Source organism: Etheostoma spectabile, chromosome 14 (assembly GCF_008692095.1).
Source record: "Etheostoma spectabile isolate EspeVRDwgs_2016 chromosome 14, UIUC_Espe_1.0, whole genome shotgun sequence".
In the NCBI taxonomy this organism is placed as follows: Eukaryota; Metazoa; Chordata; class Actinopteri; order Perciformes; family Percidae; genus Etheostoma; species Etheostoma spectabile.
The window spans coordinates 14,635,547-14,652,671 of NC_045746.1; the positions used below are offsets into that span (position 1 = coordinate 14,635,547).

The window sequence follows — 17,125 nt, forward strand, 5'->3', positions numbered from 1 at the left end:
TACAAGTATCTGGGAATCATCATTGATGATAAGTTGACTTTTGAACTAAACACAGACATGCTGAGTAAGAAAAGTCAGCAACGTCTCCTCTGTCTGAGAAAGCTAGCTAAGTTTCAAGTGGACAGATCCCTGATGACTTAGTTTTACAAATCTTTTATTTAGTCTGTCTTTGCCTTTTCCTGTATTTGCTGGTATGCTTCTCTGATTTTAAAACGGAAAAACACATAAGCAATGGTAATTAAAGTTAGCAGCAAAATTATTGGGATTCAGCAGATAAAACCAAGTTAACTGTTCAATAGACATGTGCTTAAAAAGGCAGAATCCATTGTGTCCGATAGTTTTCACCTCCTGAATGCAGAATTTAAGTTGCTGCCCTCTAGTTCCCGCTTCAGTCAGCTACCAGCCAAAACAAATAGATATAGATACTCTTTAGTACCCTCTGCTATCTCTCTGCTCAACAAAAGAATAGGTGATGTCTGCACATTTAGGCACACTTGGACTTAAACCTTTTTTCTTGCCCTTTATGACCTCATAAAGGGGCAAGATTCCAGATTGGCCCATCTGAGCTTTCGTTTTCTCAAAGGCAGAGCAGGATACCCAGGGCTCGGTTTACATTTATCGCCATTTCTAGCCACTGGGGGTTCATAGGCAGGCTGGGGGAATGCAATTTAATGTTAAAAAACCTCATAAAGTGAAATGTTCATGCCACGGGACCATTAAAGTATTTTTTCAGAACTATACTATTTATTAAATCTTTTTATTTTGCAGTACATTTAGAGAAACCCAGTCTAGACTCAGATTCGTACCTTCAGGGCTTGGTATGCGTTTGCCACTGGCAGGATTTTATGTCCGGTGTGGATGCGGCGCAGTTTGCAGAGTGGACAAAGCAGCCGCTGACAGGACCTACAATAGAACTGTAGTTTCTCTTGGTCATGCTCCGGACAGGTCAGGACCTGAGGAAAAGAGCCAAATTATTTATCTGAAACACATTTTACCTCAAGGGAGACAGAGTAGATAATTATGAGGATGCGTGAATATTCATTTAACATCATAGTGCCACAAGTCTTAAACCAACTACAGTCAGAGGGGCCCGAATAACAGGTATAAAGCAAATGTAAAGGTATTTAAATTTATATTGAATATAAATGTATACACATAGTTTTGTTCCTGTTCATTGTTTCATCTCTGTGGTTGCATGATCAGATAATAAAATCTGACATACAGTATGTGTTCAAGTCCCAAAATAAGATCTGTGTCATATTTGAGCTTGAAAAAAGTTTACATTCAAGCTAGCACTTTCTAACAATGTCTTACCTTTGGTCTGAAGTTGAGCGTAGGCTGGATATGTTCATGTTGTGCCCGGGGCGTCCCCCACGGGTGATACAGCTTGAAACACTCATTACAGAAATTGGTTCTGCAGTCAGCGCAGCCCTTGGTGGCCTCCAGAGCTTGAGGAGGCTTACAAAACTGACACATCACAGCCACACTGCCCAGACTCACTGTGTGCCTGTACCTGGTGGTGGTGTGGAGGGAGAGCAGCAAAGGTAGGAAGAATAAAAGTATTAGTCTTTAGTTTTATGGTTTGTTACATTGTGATAAAATTGCTTTGTAAGAAGAGGGATCTGCCAACACAGAAATACCAAATAAAAGAGTCAAAGTCAAATGCAAAAAAAACAATTATACTAGACATGAGCAGAATTCAAAACAAAGACAAACGTAAGGTTGTAAAAATGTATAAAATGAGAAGGAAAAAGGTCCACATAAGACAAACAGTATTGAATAGGTGATAAAGTGAGTACAAAGCTAGTGGACTATTGAAGCACACAATTAGCCTTAGCTACAGTATGTGGCAGTGCATGCTCTGCAGGATTCTTCAACTACTCAGCTCCTGCTCCATCAGAATTGGACACATTCCCATTGTCTCGGTTTTTCATGCCCAAGTCTACTACTCGTGGACATTTGGCCCCAGAAATCAAGAGCACTGAAGGAAAAGACCTGTGTGTGCGTGTGCGAAAGTGTGGTTCCTACCTCTCGACGATACGCTCCAAGGTGAGGTTGCGCAGACAGTCAGTAAGGCCCCTCTCTCCCAGCTCCACATCTCGGCCGCAGGGGATACAAGGGAACATCATTACCACGGGTGGGCCCTCCTTACGGCGTCGACCTGGATAAGTCCCATATCCTGGAGACCGGGGCATGGATGGCGAAGGCGGGTGGGGACCTTAAACCAAGAAGAAAACCCAGTTATAAACAGAGGTAGATAGAAAACAACATGAGAGAATCTCTTTTCCCAACATAAATATTGCGTATTGATCTTGGTCTGACAGTGAAATCAAGCGAAGGCTTAGGTGTAATCACACGGTTTGCATGTCAAAATGCAATCCAATGCACACACAAAAAATATATATTTTGTATCCACATAAGACATAGCTATCCCCCTTGACAGATTTAATTGATAGCAAATTACAAAGTATTCCAAACCTGCCCGCAGTACGCGATCAATAGGTCGCTGCTCAGCTTTAGGTGTTGGCCTTCGGGCCTGGCGTGGTGAGCGGGTGTTGGGTGTAGAGGCTGGGGAGTTTGGCTCTGGGGGAAGATCTGGAGGCGGGTAGCCGTTTGTCACTAAGACCTCCGAGGCACACATGAGGCAGACGCTGTGCTGGCATGGCAGAACGACGGGCTGTTTAACAATGTCCTTACACACAGTGCAATGCAGCTCATGCTCCAGGCTCTTCATGTTAGACTGTCAGAGGCAAAGAAGTGAGTAGTTACGCACACAGACAGGAACAAATGTTGCAATTTAAGCCTTTAAGGGAATTAAAGAATGTTTTTCAATACTAGTGCTGATTATTTTTATTTTCGGATACCAAAACACTACTTTTTCAATGACTTACTATAAGACATAAATATGTTTTTTGTTTTTTTTACAAAACCCTTTAACAAAAGGAGCAAATATTTTCAAATTTTGTCTAAGAAGATGTATAAAAATGTAGTTGCCTACAATTTGCTAAAAGATACAAGAATATTTATATAATTAGGATAATGAATCTGTCCAGGCACCCAAAGTTCTCAATACTTGACAGTTTCCAATACTCAGTAGTATGCACACATTTAGGTCGGTACCACAGAGGAGGTTCTGCATCATGAGAGAAAAAGAGTTAATTGAGAGAGAGAGAAAGAGAGAGAAATGTGAAAAGCCCAGACATGTGACATAAGGCAACATTCTTGTTAAATATGGATAACGACCGTCATTAATTATTCAACAACTGCACAGAGTGCATCCCTTAATTTCGCAGGGCCTGCATATGAACATGAGCTCTTCAGCCAGAAGTCTCATATTCCTTTTGCATCACATGAAATGGTCCAGCATTTTTATGGCATATTTGTATTTAGCTCTTTAGGAATACATACTGATGGTACAATGAGGAACAGGACATGATACACAGTGCAAAGACAATGCATTACACATGTAACATAAAGTGTAAGTGTTCAGTGGGAATACATTTTACATTTCCAGGTCATCAATTTCACCACACAATACAGATTATTGTATTTGTTTCTTTGTATTTAGAGGAGTGCTACACAAGTATTCCTCTCTGCTGAACCAGCAGCTTCTCTGTAACCACAGTGGCCAGAGCTGGGGATAGTGGGGTTGTAAAAAGCTGCACCTCTGAAGCAGTTAGCATGTCATAATATTGCTCAAGGACATGGAATTGACAGAAAAGGACACACTGGCTGTTGCGGAAACCTGCACAGCCTTCACAGCTACAGTCAGTCTGCCTTATAAATAATGAGACAGTCAAAGGGACATGTTCCTTTATCCATTTTCCTACACTGATCGGTGTGATAATTACTCAGTTTTGTGTCCAGTCAGCATGTGTTAGTGCAGCACAGAAGGTGGAGTATACTGAACTTTCTGTCATTTTGCTTAAGGATGGCCTGCTTTCTTTTGCTTCATGCATGCCCTTGACAAATAACCTCAACCTACAGCCCAAACTGTTGCAGGGCCAGAGGCAGTGCATCTACATCACTGACACTGTGAGTTAAATTCAAGACCAGGACAAGACAAACTGACTGACTGTGCTGCATAGTACTTTGGGGATTTTGTCACTGTGATGAGATGAGATGCAGCATTGGGCCAGCTCATCACATCACACCAGGAACCACTGTTAAAATCACTGATTCTGGAGGTGTGGATGCAGCATCAGTAGGAAAAAAGGGTCTCAGTAAATCCCTGCATGTCCATATGATGTTAAGCAGGCTAAGAACTCACATGATGTTATGCAGCTGGGTGAAATTCACACATAGGCTACAAGTTGATTGATGAAAGCAATATCTTTATATAGTCAAATAAAATAACACAGCTAGCCTATAGACACGTTTGCTAAATGAGACAGCAGCAAGCTGCTGCCGGGGAAAAACCACTAGACCCATACTGTTACATTGGATTAGTCAAAATAACCTACTTTCTCCCTCAGTCCGTTTCTCTGTGTCAATCTCCAATGTCAAATCCGGCCTGCCTTTCTTTCCTCCACTAGCAATTTGGCCTGTCGCAATTGCAGGCAATTGCAATTCCAATTCCAGCAGGCTGTAAAAGCTATACCTCGAAAGCCTGTGGGCCTGTTGTATCCATCTCAAATGGATCGTGCGCAATGCTAATGCTGAGCCCGGCGTGGTGAAGGCGTAAAACAGGCGATGCGACAGCGCATCCTTACCTTCACCTGGAATCTAGGCGCCATGGCAGTAGACTACGTGTATATTTCCAGCATCAAGAGAGCGCTGTCTCTTGAAAAGAGGGGAGGGGTTTGAGGCATTACATGGCGAGCAATGAGCCCCTCTGCGTTGGTAAGATGGGGTCTGGAGAACAGGACTATGGTGGCTGATTCACGCCACCAAAAGATGCTGCACGATATTTCCTGAACTGCTTGATGTGCTGTAACCTGTGCACGAGTCGATACTCCAGACGTCAGTGCACCAGGGTCTATTGTAACCGTCTTTGCAAATTACTTATGTGCTTTAATTAACCCCATAACGACCGATTCTACAAGCAGCACCCACACACACTTTTTCTCCCTTGCCTCAGCAACAGCGGAAGGTCCTGCATCCCGTCTCCATGGAAACGACCATCCCGTGAACCCCCCCCCAAAAAAGAAACGTGTGATTTCAGCCTGCACCCACACTGCTTTTACATTTTATAATGGTGGAAATAACACAATGTATAATCAAAAAGAGCCGATTTTCTTGCTACCCTGACGAGGAACTTAGCTCGAGTCCGAGGCATTTAAGCACCTCCATTTAGGAGACGTGGGTTACGTGCATCAAGACAACACAAGGATGGGTTTTCTACAGCAAGGATTGAGGATTGCTGATGCTATTTTGCCATTTATTTCCCTCCATGTCAACAGCTTTTAATGTGGGTGCAGAAAAAAACATGTGAAAGGCCATTTTACAGAAATGGTCCAGCACGGGAAACGGGGAGACGATCCCAAGTCGTTCATTCGGTTCTCCACCTCAAAATAATAGCTGTAGGCTATTCGAATAAGATTTTTTTAATGACCCTAATTTGAAAATACATCTAGTGACAACACAAACACAGACATATGGTACTTACACTGATACGAACCAATGCTTCCATCGTTGATGTGGCAGTTTTTAAATCCATCTCTGCCATTTTCAGAAAATAGCTTCCTCCTGATTTCATCATCTAGGTATAAATTGCGATGTTTCTAGGCCATGCACCGTATGGTAGGCTACATATCAAAACCTCTTCAAGATAGTAACATTTTTACCGGTTTACCTTGGTGTAGATAAAGTCTTCGTTTTTTTATTATTGTTCAAAAGACACTAGAGCTGGACATTTTTACACACGCAAAAAAACTGGAAAACATCTAAATGTAAAAAACAAAGATGAAGACATATTTCTAAATGTGTCGTTAATATCAAGGTATCTCCACACTAACGGATGCCTGTGGCTTTACTCCTCACCCAGACATCCCTCCCTCCCTCCCTCCCTTCCCATCCCGCACCGGATGCTGGTTGATGTCAAAGGAGGGGGAAAGCGACCCCAGTCCTCTATTATAAAACAGATGTGAATCTCTAAAAAAATGGTATTGTTTCCTCTAGGATGTAGACCAATATCTTTGACCGTCTACAGTAATCTAAAGGCTGTGAAGACGATGAACGTTTTCAGGATCCCCAGAAAAGTAGGCTACATAGGCTATTTTAGCCCTGTAAAGCTAATGGTTAATAAATGCTCCAGGTGAATGTGGAAAGAATACGTTTGGCCACTACGTTGCGCTATGCCTTGGGTTTAACCATAGACTGTATACTATTAATAATAGGCTACTAATATGGGTTTAACTGTAAAAACAGATTCTCACAGTGATTTCGTGCAATGTTTTGTCAGCTGTGGAAGAAGCAATCCCGTTCTTTTAGGCTACTCATTTAGTGTGGGCCTAGGCTACTTAAAGTAGGAAAAGTGAAAGCACTCATTAGGCTAAGCAGAATGGCTTCTAGAAAGTGTTATGCAATTGTTGTAGTATGGGACTATAACTACTGATGCAATGAAACAACATTGTAATGTTGTAGCTGGTGGACGTGCAGCGTTAAATCTTTTAAGGTTTTAAACTGGCCTTGGATTACACTGGTTTAGCAGTGCATTACTATAACATTATGAACTAGTTGGAATGTAAAATCTTAATCTGCAAACTAAAGATGTCAAATAGTGGAGTAAAAAGTAAAACAAGTTCTACTTAAGTAAAGTATTTTAAAATTGTTCTTTAGAATAGTAAATGCAAAAATGTACTTGTCCACCGCTTTGTTTTGTTTAATTATACACCCACAACTGAAGTCATGGCCAAAACCATCTCATCATCATCATCATCATAATACCCACTTCTCCTCCCCTCGGCTGAAGGGTCAGGAGTAGTCATATGTGTTCATAAACCTATACTGCACACAGTTAGACCTACTGTATATGCATTTCCTGGATGAAACCTCTAAAGGGTTGGTATCTCCCCTGACTGGAACCATATGTACCATATGTCTGTGTTTGTGTTACATAATATCAGAACAAGATAAATTAAGGTTATTGGGTGAAAGGAGAGCACATAGTTTAGTGGGGTTTGTTTTACAGTGTGTTGTAGCCTACCTTAAGGTCATAAGTCTACGTCAGCATATAGATGTGCCTACAATTAACATTCAGCAATTGAACTGTAGTTAGAGCTATATTTTTATGAATGTATAAGATTGCATAAGATTGCATTGACAAGAGTAACATCTGGAGGGAGGATCTAAGCAGTTCATTTATATTGTGTATCCTATTTCTTTCATGGCTCGATGCACAACAGACATCAGTGATCACAACTCATCACTAAAACGTGTCATTTGGTGCTTAACTAAATTCATAAAAGTACCTAATCCAGCCGAAGCAGATGTATAAATAAAGCCATTTGTTGGGAAACATTGCATTGATTCTAATAAATCATACTCTCCTGCAATATCAGAACGTATGTAGAAACACAACCTGTGTGGGTGTGGTGGAAACCTCCGGGACGCGTTAAGTTACAACCAGTCAATGTGGTGGTCTCTCCCAACAAACTACTTCAAAAATACATGCAGATGATTCAAAGTACCATATTGTTCTAGTTGGATTGTGCAGTTAAGCTGCTGCTTGGGCAGTGGGATTTCGTTGGCTGTGACACAAATAGATCATAACCAAACACACCTTAGGAGCATTAAATGAAATGGTTGTTTTTCTAAAACACTATTTGGGTGTAAAGTATGGAGATAGAGAGCTGGTTAGGGGAGAAACATTCACTGGGCTGTCAGTAAACACCTGTGAGAAGAATCACAAGACTCCTGACCAGGGGCGTAGTACAAAATTCTGGGACCTGTAGAAAGGCATTTTCTACAGCTATTCATTCTAGCATCTTTTTTGGGCCCTTTTTTGTCTACTGGAGTTTTTATTTCATAGTCATTTCATGCTTAAGCCTTAAACATGCTTGTGAAAGTCACCTTCTCTTACAGTAATCTTCCATGTCAGAGGCTCAGCCATGTTTAAAGGTGGAGAATTGGCTTCTTAGAACACAAAACATGAGGTGGTCAGATGTAATGTGATAAAGTAGATGAACAGCCTACATGTGTTTTGCCCAATTATTTTATGTAGCATGAATAATTAGATCATGTGTATATGCACAAAACCTTTACTTTCGTTTCTTTTGGCCATTTTTGTGTTTGTTTGTGTTTTCTGCACTCTTGCTTGAACTCTAAGTTGTTGTCCATTATCCCATCCTCTTTCAGTCACTTTTTTCTAATTTGTACATGTCTGGAGGTAACTTTTAACACATTTAAACATTTCTTTTTAATAATTGATTATTAAAATATCAGAATCAAGCATTGAATCATTCTAGAGAGAATTGTGATGCATCCAAGAATCATTTTTCTTCACAGTCAATCAGACATGTAGCCTGCATAACCCTATCCATCCCCAAATCACCAACGTCACCCATCGTGGACATGCAGTACATCCAAGTGGATTTTTTGTTTTGCAAACGGCAGTTTTCTTTACTACATTGGTAATGCAAAGCATAAAAGTAACACCACTGTTTGCTGTGCTGTCAGAAAAGTGGGACGTTCTGAAACATTTTTTAAACGTTTTTGTGTTCACCTGGACACACACCAGTGAGAGCCATTAAAAAGGAGTCCCACAGAATTGTAAGCAATGAATGGGATTAGTAGTACTTTTTTGCTTGCAGGATTACACCTAAATGAAATTCCAATATTTGTGATTAAATATGAAATATATTATATTGGGACATACACCTTGAGTTCAGCAGCATTTTTGTTCCACGCCATTTCTCTTTTGCAACAGCAGCTGTGTTGCCTATTTTTTTTTTATATATATGTTCAAACTTGCTTTGTGTGTACGAGTATTTCCAGTTCCAGAGAGGTACACCGACCAATTTCTTTTGCGGTTGGTGAATGGTGAAACTTAGTATCATGGCTCCATTCATGCTGCCTTTTTAATGGCGGTGGCGCACGCATTTAACTTTGAATCAATCTACTGAGTTTATTGAACCAACTCAAACCAGCTGTTCTGGAACCAAAAACTCATTTCAGGGTAAATCAACTCTGTTAGTTTGTTAAGCCTTCCTGAAACAGGCCTCCAATTTCCTTCTAAGGTTGTTGCACATTACTACATTAGGTGTTATAGATTATTAATCTTAAATACACCCTGGTTTTCATGTAGTAATCTCATTGAACAGTATCCATATGTATTAACAGTTGTAAATGACTATTTTGTCTATTCATTTAGTATAGACTTGATCTACTCACATAGGAACTATTTAGAGGCACTCATTTTAAAATGACTGTCCATCAGTTATGGTTGATCAACTAATTCATGTAATTGTATGTACTTTAAGGCATGCATTTGCAAGCCATTTAAAAATAACAACTAAATATTTAATTCTATGGTGAAAAGTAGTCCTTTTCTCCAATATGAAAAAAAATTGCTTCCGTGAGTCTTTGCTGGTGTAATTATACACCACAGAGCTTGTCCATTGGTTAGCTGCAGTACTCAAGGGCATATGTTTCCAGGCTAGCCAATGATTTCCAGTATTTGTGCTAGGGTGGCACTGGCTTAGCCATTTACTGTACAGACAGTAGCATCAATCTCTAAGGTGTCACAACAGACTTGAGCAATGAAATTGGTTCAGACTAACTTAGATCATAACTTTACATAGGCCATTGTGATGTTTGGTAGTTGCCAGACATAAGGCTGTCAAATTCTGGAATATTAATATTGACTGTCTAAACCCAGTTAGACCTTTGGCTACATGAGTCTTGCATCTTGGGAGTAAACATTGAAAACAGGGCAAACAAAAGTTAAGCTTTTATTTTTACAAAAAAAAATAAAAACAATACTCACCCTGTAGACCAACCTGAAAGAAAGGAAACATGTTAATCTCAAGGTCTGAAAATATCCTGCAAACTGAAGGTACAGGTATTTAATGACTTCATGTACTGTTGGGTTGTTTAATCTTGCATGAAACAATGCATCATGTTATATTAAATGTTTAGTATTTAAATTATAAAACTACAACGTATTTGCGGCTGTCAAATAACTGTGGTGCAGGAAAAGAAGTACATTTCTGTATGAATTTTAGTGAAGAATAAGTATAAAGTAGCATCAAATTGAAATACTCAAACAAAGTACAAGTACTCCCAAAATGTTACAGAAGTACAGGATTTGAGTAAATATGTTTTCACCACTGGGTTTGTCATGGCTGAAAATGAACAACAGCAGCTCTGGATATTTGTGTTTTTCAAAGTGCGAACAAATATATAATTTATCATGCAAATATATAAACATATTCATTAAAAATGATGTTTGGCTACATAAACTAAATATCATGCAGACCCTCAGGCGCATTACCAGTTAAATCCACAAGATGATGCACTTGGAGCTCTATTCAGCCATCTGCTCAATCACTCAATGGCAGTAGAACTGTACCACTGCTCTAAATTATGACCGCTTTAGTTACTTTTTAGATTAAGATCTTACATACTGATTATTATACTGATTATAAGTTTACAAAATATAATGCAGTAAAGAGTCATACATGTATTAAATAGTAGAAATTAGCTCCACTTTGACCAGCTATGACATTGAAATGACATTAATGCATCTCTAATAATCAGAACCCAACATTGTGTAAACAGACATAAACCTGACTGGGGTCATTTTTTTTTATAATAAGTACTTTTACTTTTGCACTTGTAATTTTGCTGATTCTAGGTTACTTTTGAAGGTTTTGAATGATTTAATTTTTAATGGAGTATTTTATATTGCAGTGTTAGTATACTTTTATATAAGTAAAGGATCTAGATACTTACTTCAACATATGAATATCATTACTCTTTAATAATGAACACACGTATCCTTCTTCTTAAAACATGTGAATGTTTGAAATGAAAATTTGCATGAAATCAGTTTCCCCAGGTGTGGTGGTAGTTTGTAATTCTTTATTTCGACCACAAGAGGGCCCTCAATTCCTTCATTACTCTAAAGTATCACTGAAACAGTCAGAGCTTTATACAGTGGTGGAAGAAGATATTTTACTTCAGTAAAAGTAGCAGCAACACATTGCAGAAATACTTACACTCCTGGCATTTAATAAAGTCGTATTAATGTAAAAATATCAAAATATATTTGTTGATTACATTGTAACATCACTCTGAATCTGGAAGGTACGGTTATCAAAGAAATCTGCTGAAGTCAGAAGTACAATAGCCTATTTCCCTGTACATTGTAGTGGACAAGAAATAGGCCATAGCTGAAAATGAAAATCTTGTACTTTGTTACAGTGTAAATCTACTTAGTTACTTTCACCACTGGCTTTATTGGATGAATAAAATAAAGATGAACTTGCATAACAAAAACAAAACAAAGAAATCATGAAAAAAACTCTAGTACAAAAACGTATAGTTTTGCTGGTTAGCCTAAATCCAGTCACTTGATTGCGTGTGTTGTTACTCATAAAGGACTATAGATAGTGTGCTACTGATTGGCAGCTGCTTTTTACAGTAAGCGCTATACCATCCATTAACTCCATCATGTTTTTTTGACATTCGTGGCCATCTTTCATTTTCAATGTAAATAAAAACTCAATTAAAATTCAAAACTAGGTCACCGTTGACAAAACTGGCACCTGAGAGGAGAAATTTCCGTTGATATACAGTAGCGTAGGACACATTCGGCATTTAGAATTGGAATCATGAAAATAAAGTTTCATAAAAGACGAATGAAAAATGTAATCAAGTAATCGACATTGTAGGCTACACATTTTTCAAATGTAACGTTTAAATTGTATGAAATACTTTTAGAATACATTGTATAATTTAGTGTGGACTAGTTATTTGTTTTTGTAATCTGATTACCCGTTAGCCTACTGCTGTAGCGGGGCCGGGCCCACCCCCGTCTGCCCGAGGGTTGGTGTCCGTACCTCGGTTGACTCACACTACAGCAGTCAGGGCGGTGCCTGACTATAAAGTCTCTGCTGCACTTCTTCCCGACCTCTGAACATTGCCACCTACCTCTGCCGACCACGCACGGTAAGAACTTTTCCTTTGTGGATAAGCATATCGGTGGTTTATCTTTTTATTCATAGGCTACAGTCTTTGTTACAGAATTTGAATAATTTCCTATGTTGTCAATATTTGTGTTTACATCCCTTGGAAAGTTTTTTTAGTCCTATGATTGTCTTTTTTTTCTAACTTTTGAACTCACATTTGGCAACTATTTAAGAATGATAAGATTGATATGTTAATAGCACTCACTAAACAAACTACAACTTATTTTCTATAGTTTATGACATTTTACTGGATGCTCTCTTTCTTGTGTTTGTAACAGTGCAATGTAACAGTTGAGTCCATATAGCCTATAGGTACACTATGAAGGGTGTGGTTGGACTGTGGGCATGTACACAGTCTGCAGCTATTGGGTCCCCTCTCATTTGCTGCACCACCACCATGTTGGTTATCCGCACATATTTCAAAGTTTTCCATTCCCTCTTCACACGATTAACACGCAACCACAGTTTTTCCTCCCACTTCTCCTTCTTAACTGTTGCAACGCTCCAACAACAGTGTTCAGAATGGTTGGAGTTGTGATTGTTTTTCCATCTCTTTTTCTAACAACCTAATAACAGACCTCTCACTTCTCATGAGGCAGGGCATGGCAAGCCAGTTTTATTTGTATAGCACATTTCAGCAACAGGAAAATTCAAAGTGCTTTACATAAAACATTAAAGAGACAAAGGGACAACAAATATTTAAAGAAAGGCAGCATCAAAATCAGGATTACTCATCAGTGGGAAGGGCGTTAGAGCAAAGAGAAAAGTGTTGCTACCCCCATTGGGCTACATCACATCCTCCTAAAAATACAATGAAAGTAACCTTGCAGATCCGAGCCTGAACTTTATTTTACCCAAGACATGGAATTCTTTCTCTGCAAGATCCTCTGATGGAGCTCAGTCTCACTCAGAAGTAGCAGATTGTTGTTATTTCAATCCAGCTTTTGTTTCTTGCAAAGAGAGGCTACTGTTTGAACTCCCCCATGCCCAATAATCTCCTTAGATAAGCTCATCAGTGGAACATACTTGACGAGTTTATCGTCAAGTATCACAAAACAAAACAAGGTTTTATCATTTCATTTTCTAAGTTCTCTGAGGTCTTCTTTTAAAATTGTTCAATGAAGCTGAACTCTGTGCTATCATTGATCAAGTTCTTCTCTATTTGAACTTTGTTTTCCAGTCTAAATACATCTCAGCAGCCATGCCATCAGAACTGGAGACAGCCATGGAGTCACTTATCAAGGTGTTCCACCGGTACGCCTCTAGGGACGGTCGGAACGGCACACTCAGCCGGCGAGAGCTTAGAGAGTTGATGGAGAACGAGCTGTCTAACTTCCTCCAGGTGAGATGGGAGCAACGTGTAAAATGCATAATCACAATGTCTAGAATTTAAACATGTTCATTATTGTACTCCTTATCACATAGTATGCTGTAACTCAAATTTTTCCTTATTGATGCCCCCCCCCTTTCCCCTTCTTTAACCCAGTCTCAGAAGGACCCTGCCGCTGTAGACAAAATCATGAAGGACCTGGACACCAATGGTGATGGCCAGGTGGACTTTGAGGAATTTGTTTCTCTGGTTGTTGGACTCTCGATTGCCTGTGAGCAGTGCTATCAGATGCACATGAAGAAGATGGGGAAGATGTAAACGACAAAAGAGAGGAGAAAAAACAAAAATCATTTAAAGTTTTGTAAAGTTTGTTAATCAAATACAGTGAAGAATTTTGAACCTGTTGTGTCTGGTGGTTATTATATGTGTAATGTACTGTATATTTAGGCACTGGTTTTTGCCTGAAGGTTATCATACTTTTTCATAATTTATATATAAATGCCTCTTTCAGGTTTTATAGTGTTTTTGTTTGTATAAATATAAAAAAAAATCCCCAAATCATGGCTATTGCCCAGCTATCACTCAGTTTTACAAGCCCAAGTTTCATAAAGTCCTGGTTATCACTGCAGCAAGGAATCTGCAGAATGTTCCAGTCATGAACACGCCTTTCTGTGAAGCTGATGTTGCAACTCTGGTGATGCATTAATGACGAGATAATCACAGTGGTAGGGTGCTTTTTAAGTGTTTTGCATTTTAGTCAATTTGATTTTACTGAGCAAGACAACCGTGGGCACTGTGAAGAAATGTGGAGGGCCTGAGTCACAGGGTGCAGCAAGTCAGTACACCACTGATTCCCTCAAATTCTTTTCTTTGTGTTTCATGTCTGAACGACAAAAGATAACCACTCCTTCTGACTCTTCCTGAACTGAAAAAAATTGATATTTTTGTAGTTGCTCAAGAATGGAGTCTTGCAGGCAGCACTTCTTTTCGTGCTATGTGCTGGCAATGACAAGCTCTACCAACCAAATGTTTTAAGTCATAAATGGTTAAGATAAGAGTTCTGTAGTTCAGGGTTTGGCCCTCAGTGGCGGTCAGGGTCTACGCAGTGACATAGGCAGAACTTTTACTGAGTGGGCAGAGCCTGTCTGGAAGGCTAAACTCAGGGTGAAAATACCACAAAGGCCCTGCACACCTCTCCTTTGGTGGAGCCTTGCTCTGTGTCTGATCAGTGTTCATTGGTTACAGGCGCAGGGCAAACACGCAGGTTGCTAGGTTACAATGCTCTGTGTGTTTACACAAGCACCACACCCATGTGACCGGCAGCTGAGTTCACAGGAGGGATTTCCCACTTTGCTGACTGTTTTCTTAATAATATCCCTTTTGTGTAGTTGAGTATGAGGTGCACTAAATTCATACATATGTTTATCATGTGTCCTCAAACAATACAATCATTATTGTAATCATCTGAGGTCATATTTGTGAACAGACTCCAGCTTGTTTCCTTAGCGGGGGACACTTACCAACACATTTGTCAGTTGGGATGTACCTGCATACTTTTACAGTTTTAAGACCTCTCAAAGTGATACACAGTGACGGTGGGTATTGGTTTGACTTCAGCCATTAGCCAATATTCACAAATGCATACCACACCTTCCTTGGACACACACAGACAGAACAGCCCCTGTCTGTGGACAATATTTGTTAAACAATAACAGCAATGTTCGACACCTACCAAACCCACATCCGGTTTGTAGCTGTTGCTGTCGGAAATTACATCAAACTACTTGGATCTTGTTATAGCTGATGTTAAAAAAAAAATGGAAGCATTTCATATCTGTTTTCTCCTTTTTGCTGTCACTTAGATGTGAGACAACACTTTGCTTTGCTAACCAGTTTTCCTTGCCATTCCCCATCTTTTTCTTCCCTTAATTCTTGTCTAATCTCTGCAATAAAAGCATAAAATGCCCCCAAAAATCCAAAATAATATTTAGAAATTAGCAATCTTCTTTTTAGTTTCTGGTCAAACTATTCTGGAGGGGTGTGGGGTTCATTGTGGAGACTAATGCCTGCAGTATGTTTTCAATTCTAATGCCTGCAGTATGTTTTCAATTCTTGGGTGGATGTTGAATATAAAAGTGCCATTGCAGCGAGTGGGGAGTTTTTTTGTTCGGGAATCGTGTTGTTTGGGAATCGTGTTGTTTGGAGAAAGACACAAGTGAACACTCATGGAAAATTTGCTTTCTTATCAGTGTACTTCTGCCTGACCACTAGATGGCATAACAGTGTAACTGCAATCATGATGTTGGCCATGACTAGCACTGCAAATAGTTTCATATGAATCACAACTGGATATAATAAAGAATGTGGTTTCCATGGATACTCCCTCCCTGTTTGGTAGAGCTGTGTGAGTAAGATGGGGAAGGAAGAAGACAGGAAAAAGGTTTGATTAAAGTTTTCCAGACAGTGAAACCGGACAGTGCAATGTAAAAAAAAAAATCTGTGATTGCATAATGAACTCAACTGCAGTGTGCATTCATGTTGGTGACAGTGACTTCCAACCTATGATCTGAACTGGACTTTGATTGAAGTTGTAAATTAGAGACCTAAACAATTGTACCCTGACCAAAGAGGAGAGACAGGAAAAGACCTTTGATATCTAACTTAGTCATGCAACTGACCACATGTGTATATCAAAACAAAAATACGCATAGAGTTGCCATAGTGCTAATTTTTACATTTCTGATTCCTGGTCTTTGCAGAATGACTCATGAGCTCCAGGGACATGACTGTGAGTCACGGCCTGCACCACAAAATTGCAAAGAAGAGAGGACCCACTCAGGACCATAACAATCCACCCTCAGTGAGTCACTGTGCCCAGATGTTTTCATTTTGGAATCATGCACATCTCAAACAATTAAATAAGAATAGAAAAAAGACAATTATATACACAAAGAAATTAGTTAGTGCAATATAAAATTAAAGTGTTCTCTGATAGAAAATACAATCTTTATATAACTTAAAACATACCTTGCTGTTCATTGCTTTGGTCTCTGATTTTCAAGAAGGGCTTTGCAACCAATGTCACATCACAATTGGTCTTTATCATTAGAAAAGTCAGAAAAAGAATCGAAATTTATTTGCGGTGTGTTGCACAGAGGCATACAAACCTGTAAATGCAAACAAAGAAGGGGAAGTGGAATTATGATTCAAAATGCATGTGCACAAATTAGTAATGTTTAAAGTTAGTTATTGTTTTAAGAAAAAAATGAAGCAAAAATTAAACGTATCAAAACAGGTGGCCGGGTTGGTTCAGTGGGTAGAGCAGGCGCACGTATACTGAGAGCTTTATAATGTAGAGGTCCAGTGTTGGAATCTGACCTGTGACAATTTCCTGCATGTCTTCACTCTCTCTCCCCTTTCTCACCTAGCTTTCCTGTCAAGTAATGGTGGCCAAAAAATCTTCTTCAAAAAATAATAATAATAATGAAAAAAAACTTGAGACAAAAAAAAGCTCTTTCTGTTTTGACCCTGCGATCAAGAGTCTTGAGTGGTTTGTTTTTGCAAGTGTCTATGCTAAAGTCTATTACACGGCTAGTGGCTCAGTGGTAGAGTCCCAATCGGAAGGTTGATGGTTTGATCCCTGGCCCTGCAGTCCCATGTC

General features: G+C 39.3%; 2 protein-coding genes across 8 annotated transcripts in view; one reads left to right on the top strand and one right to left on the bottom strand.

Annotated features, from left to right (window-relative positions):
• The window catches only part of trim46b (tripartite motif containing 46b), a 14,937-nt gene extending 8,951 nt beyond the window's left edge, over positions 1 to 5,986 (bottom strand). For 2 of the 7 annotated variants that reach the window (XM_032535475.1, XM_032535474.1), the window contains exons 1-5: positions 5,609 to 5,986; positions 2,479 to 2,740; positions 2,029 to 2,218; positions 1,315 to 1,513; positions 807 to 953 (exon numbers count right to left, since the gene is read on the bottom strand). In XM_032535475.1, coding sequence (XP_032391366.1) covers positions 807 to 953; positions 1,315 to 1,513; positions 2,029 to 2,218; positions 2,479 to 2,740; positions 5,609 to 5,701 — 891 coding nt within the window. In that variant the 5' untranslated portion in view covers positions 5,702 to 5,986. The other 5 variants (XR_004334979.1, XM_032535470.1, XM_032535472.1 and 2 more) reach the window with 5 other exon arrangements.
• Positions 5,987 to 12,020: 6,034 nt separating this feature from the next.
• s100a10a (S100 calcium binding protein A10a) lies at positions 12,021 to 13,859 on the top strand. The gene is made up of 3 exons (XM_032535566.1): positions 12,021 to 12,114; positions 13,315 to 13,476; positions 13,621 to 13,859. The coding sequence occupies exons 2-3, from the start codon at positions 13,336 to 13,338 to the stop codon at positions 13,780 to 13,782; spliced, it is 303 nt and encodes a 100-aa protein (XP_032391457.1). The 5' UTR covers positions 12,021 to 12,114; positions 13,315 to 13,335; the 3' UTR covers positions 13,783 to 13,859.
• The last annotated feature ends 3,266 nt before the right edge of the window (positions 13,860 to 17,125 follow it).

Bases quoted from the DNA above. Each gene is read 5' to 3' on its own strand.
- s100a10a (XM_032535566.1), top strand. From the start codon at position 13,336: ATGCCATCAGAACTGGAGACAGCCATGGAGTCACTTATCAAGGTGTTC. The intron at 13,477-13,620 runs GTGAGATGGGAG...TCTTTAACCCAG, and splicing joins AGCTGTCTAACTTCCTCCAG to TCTCAGAAGGACCCTGCCGC.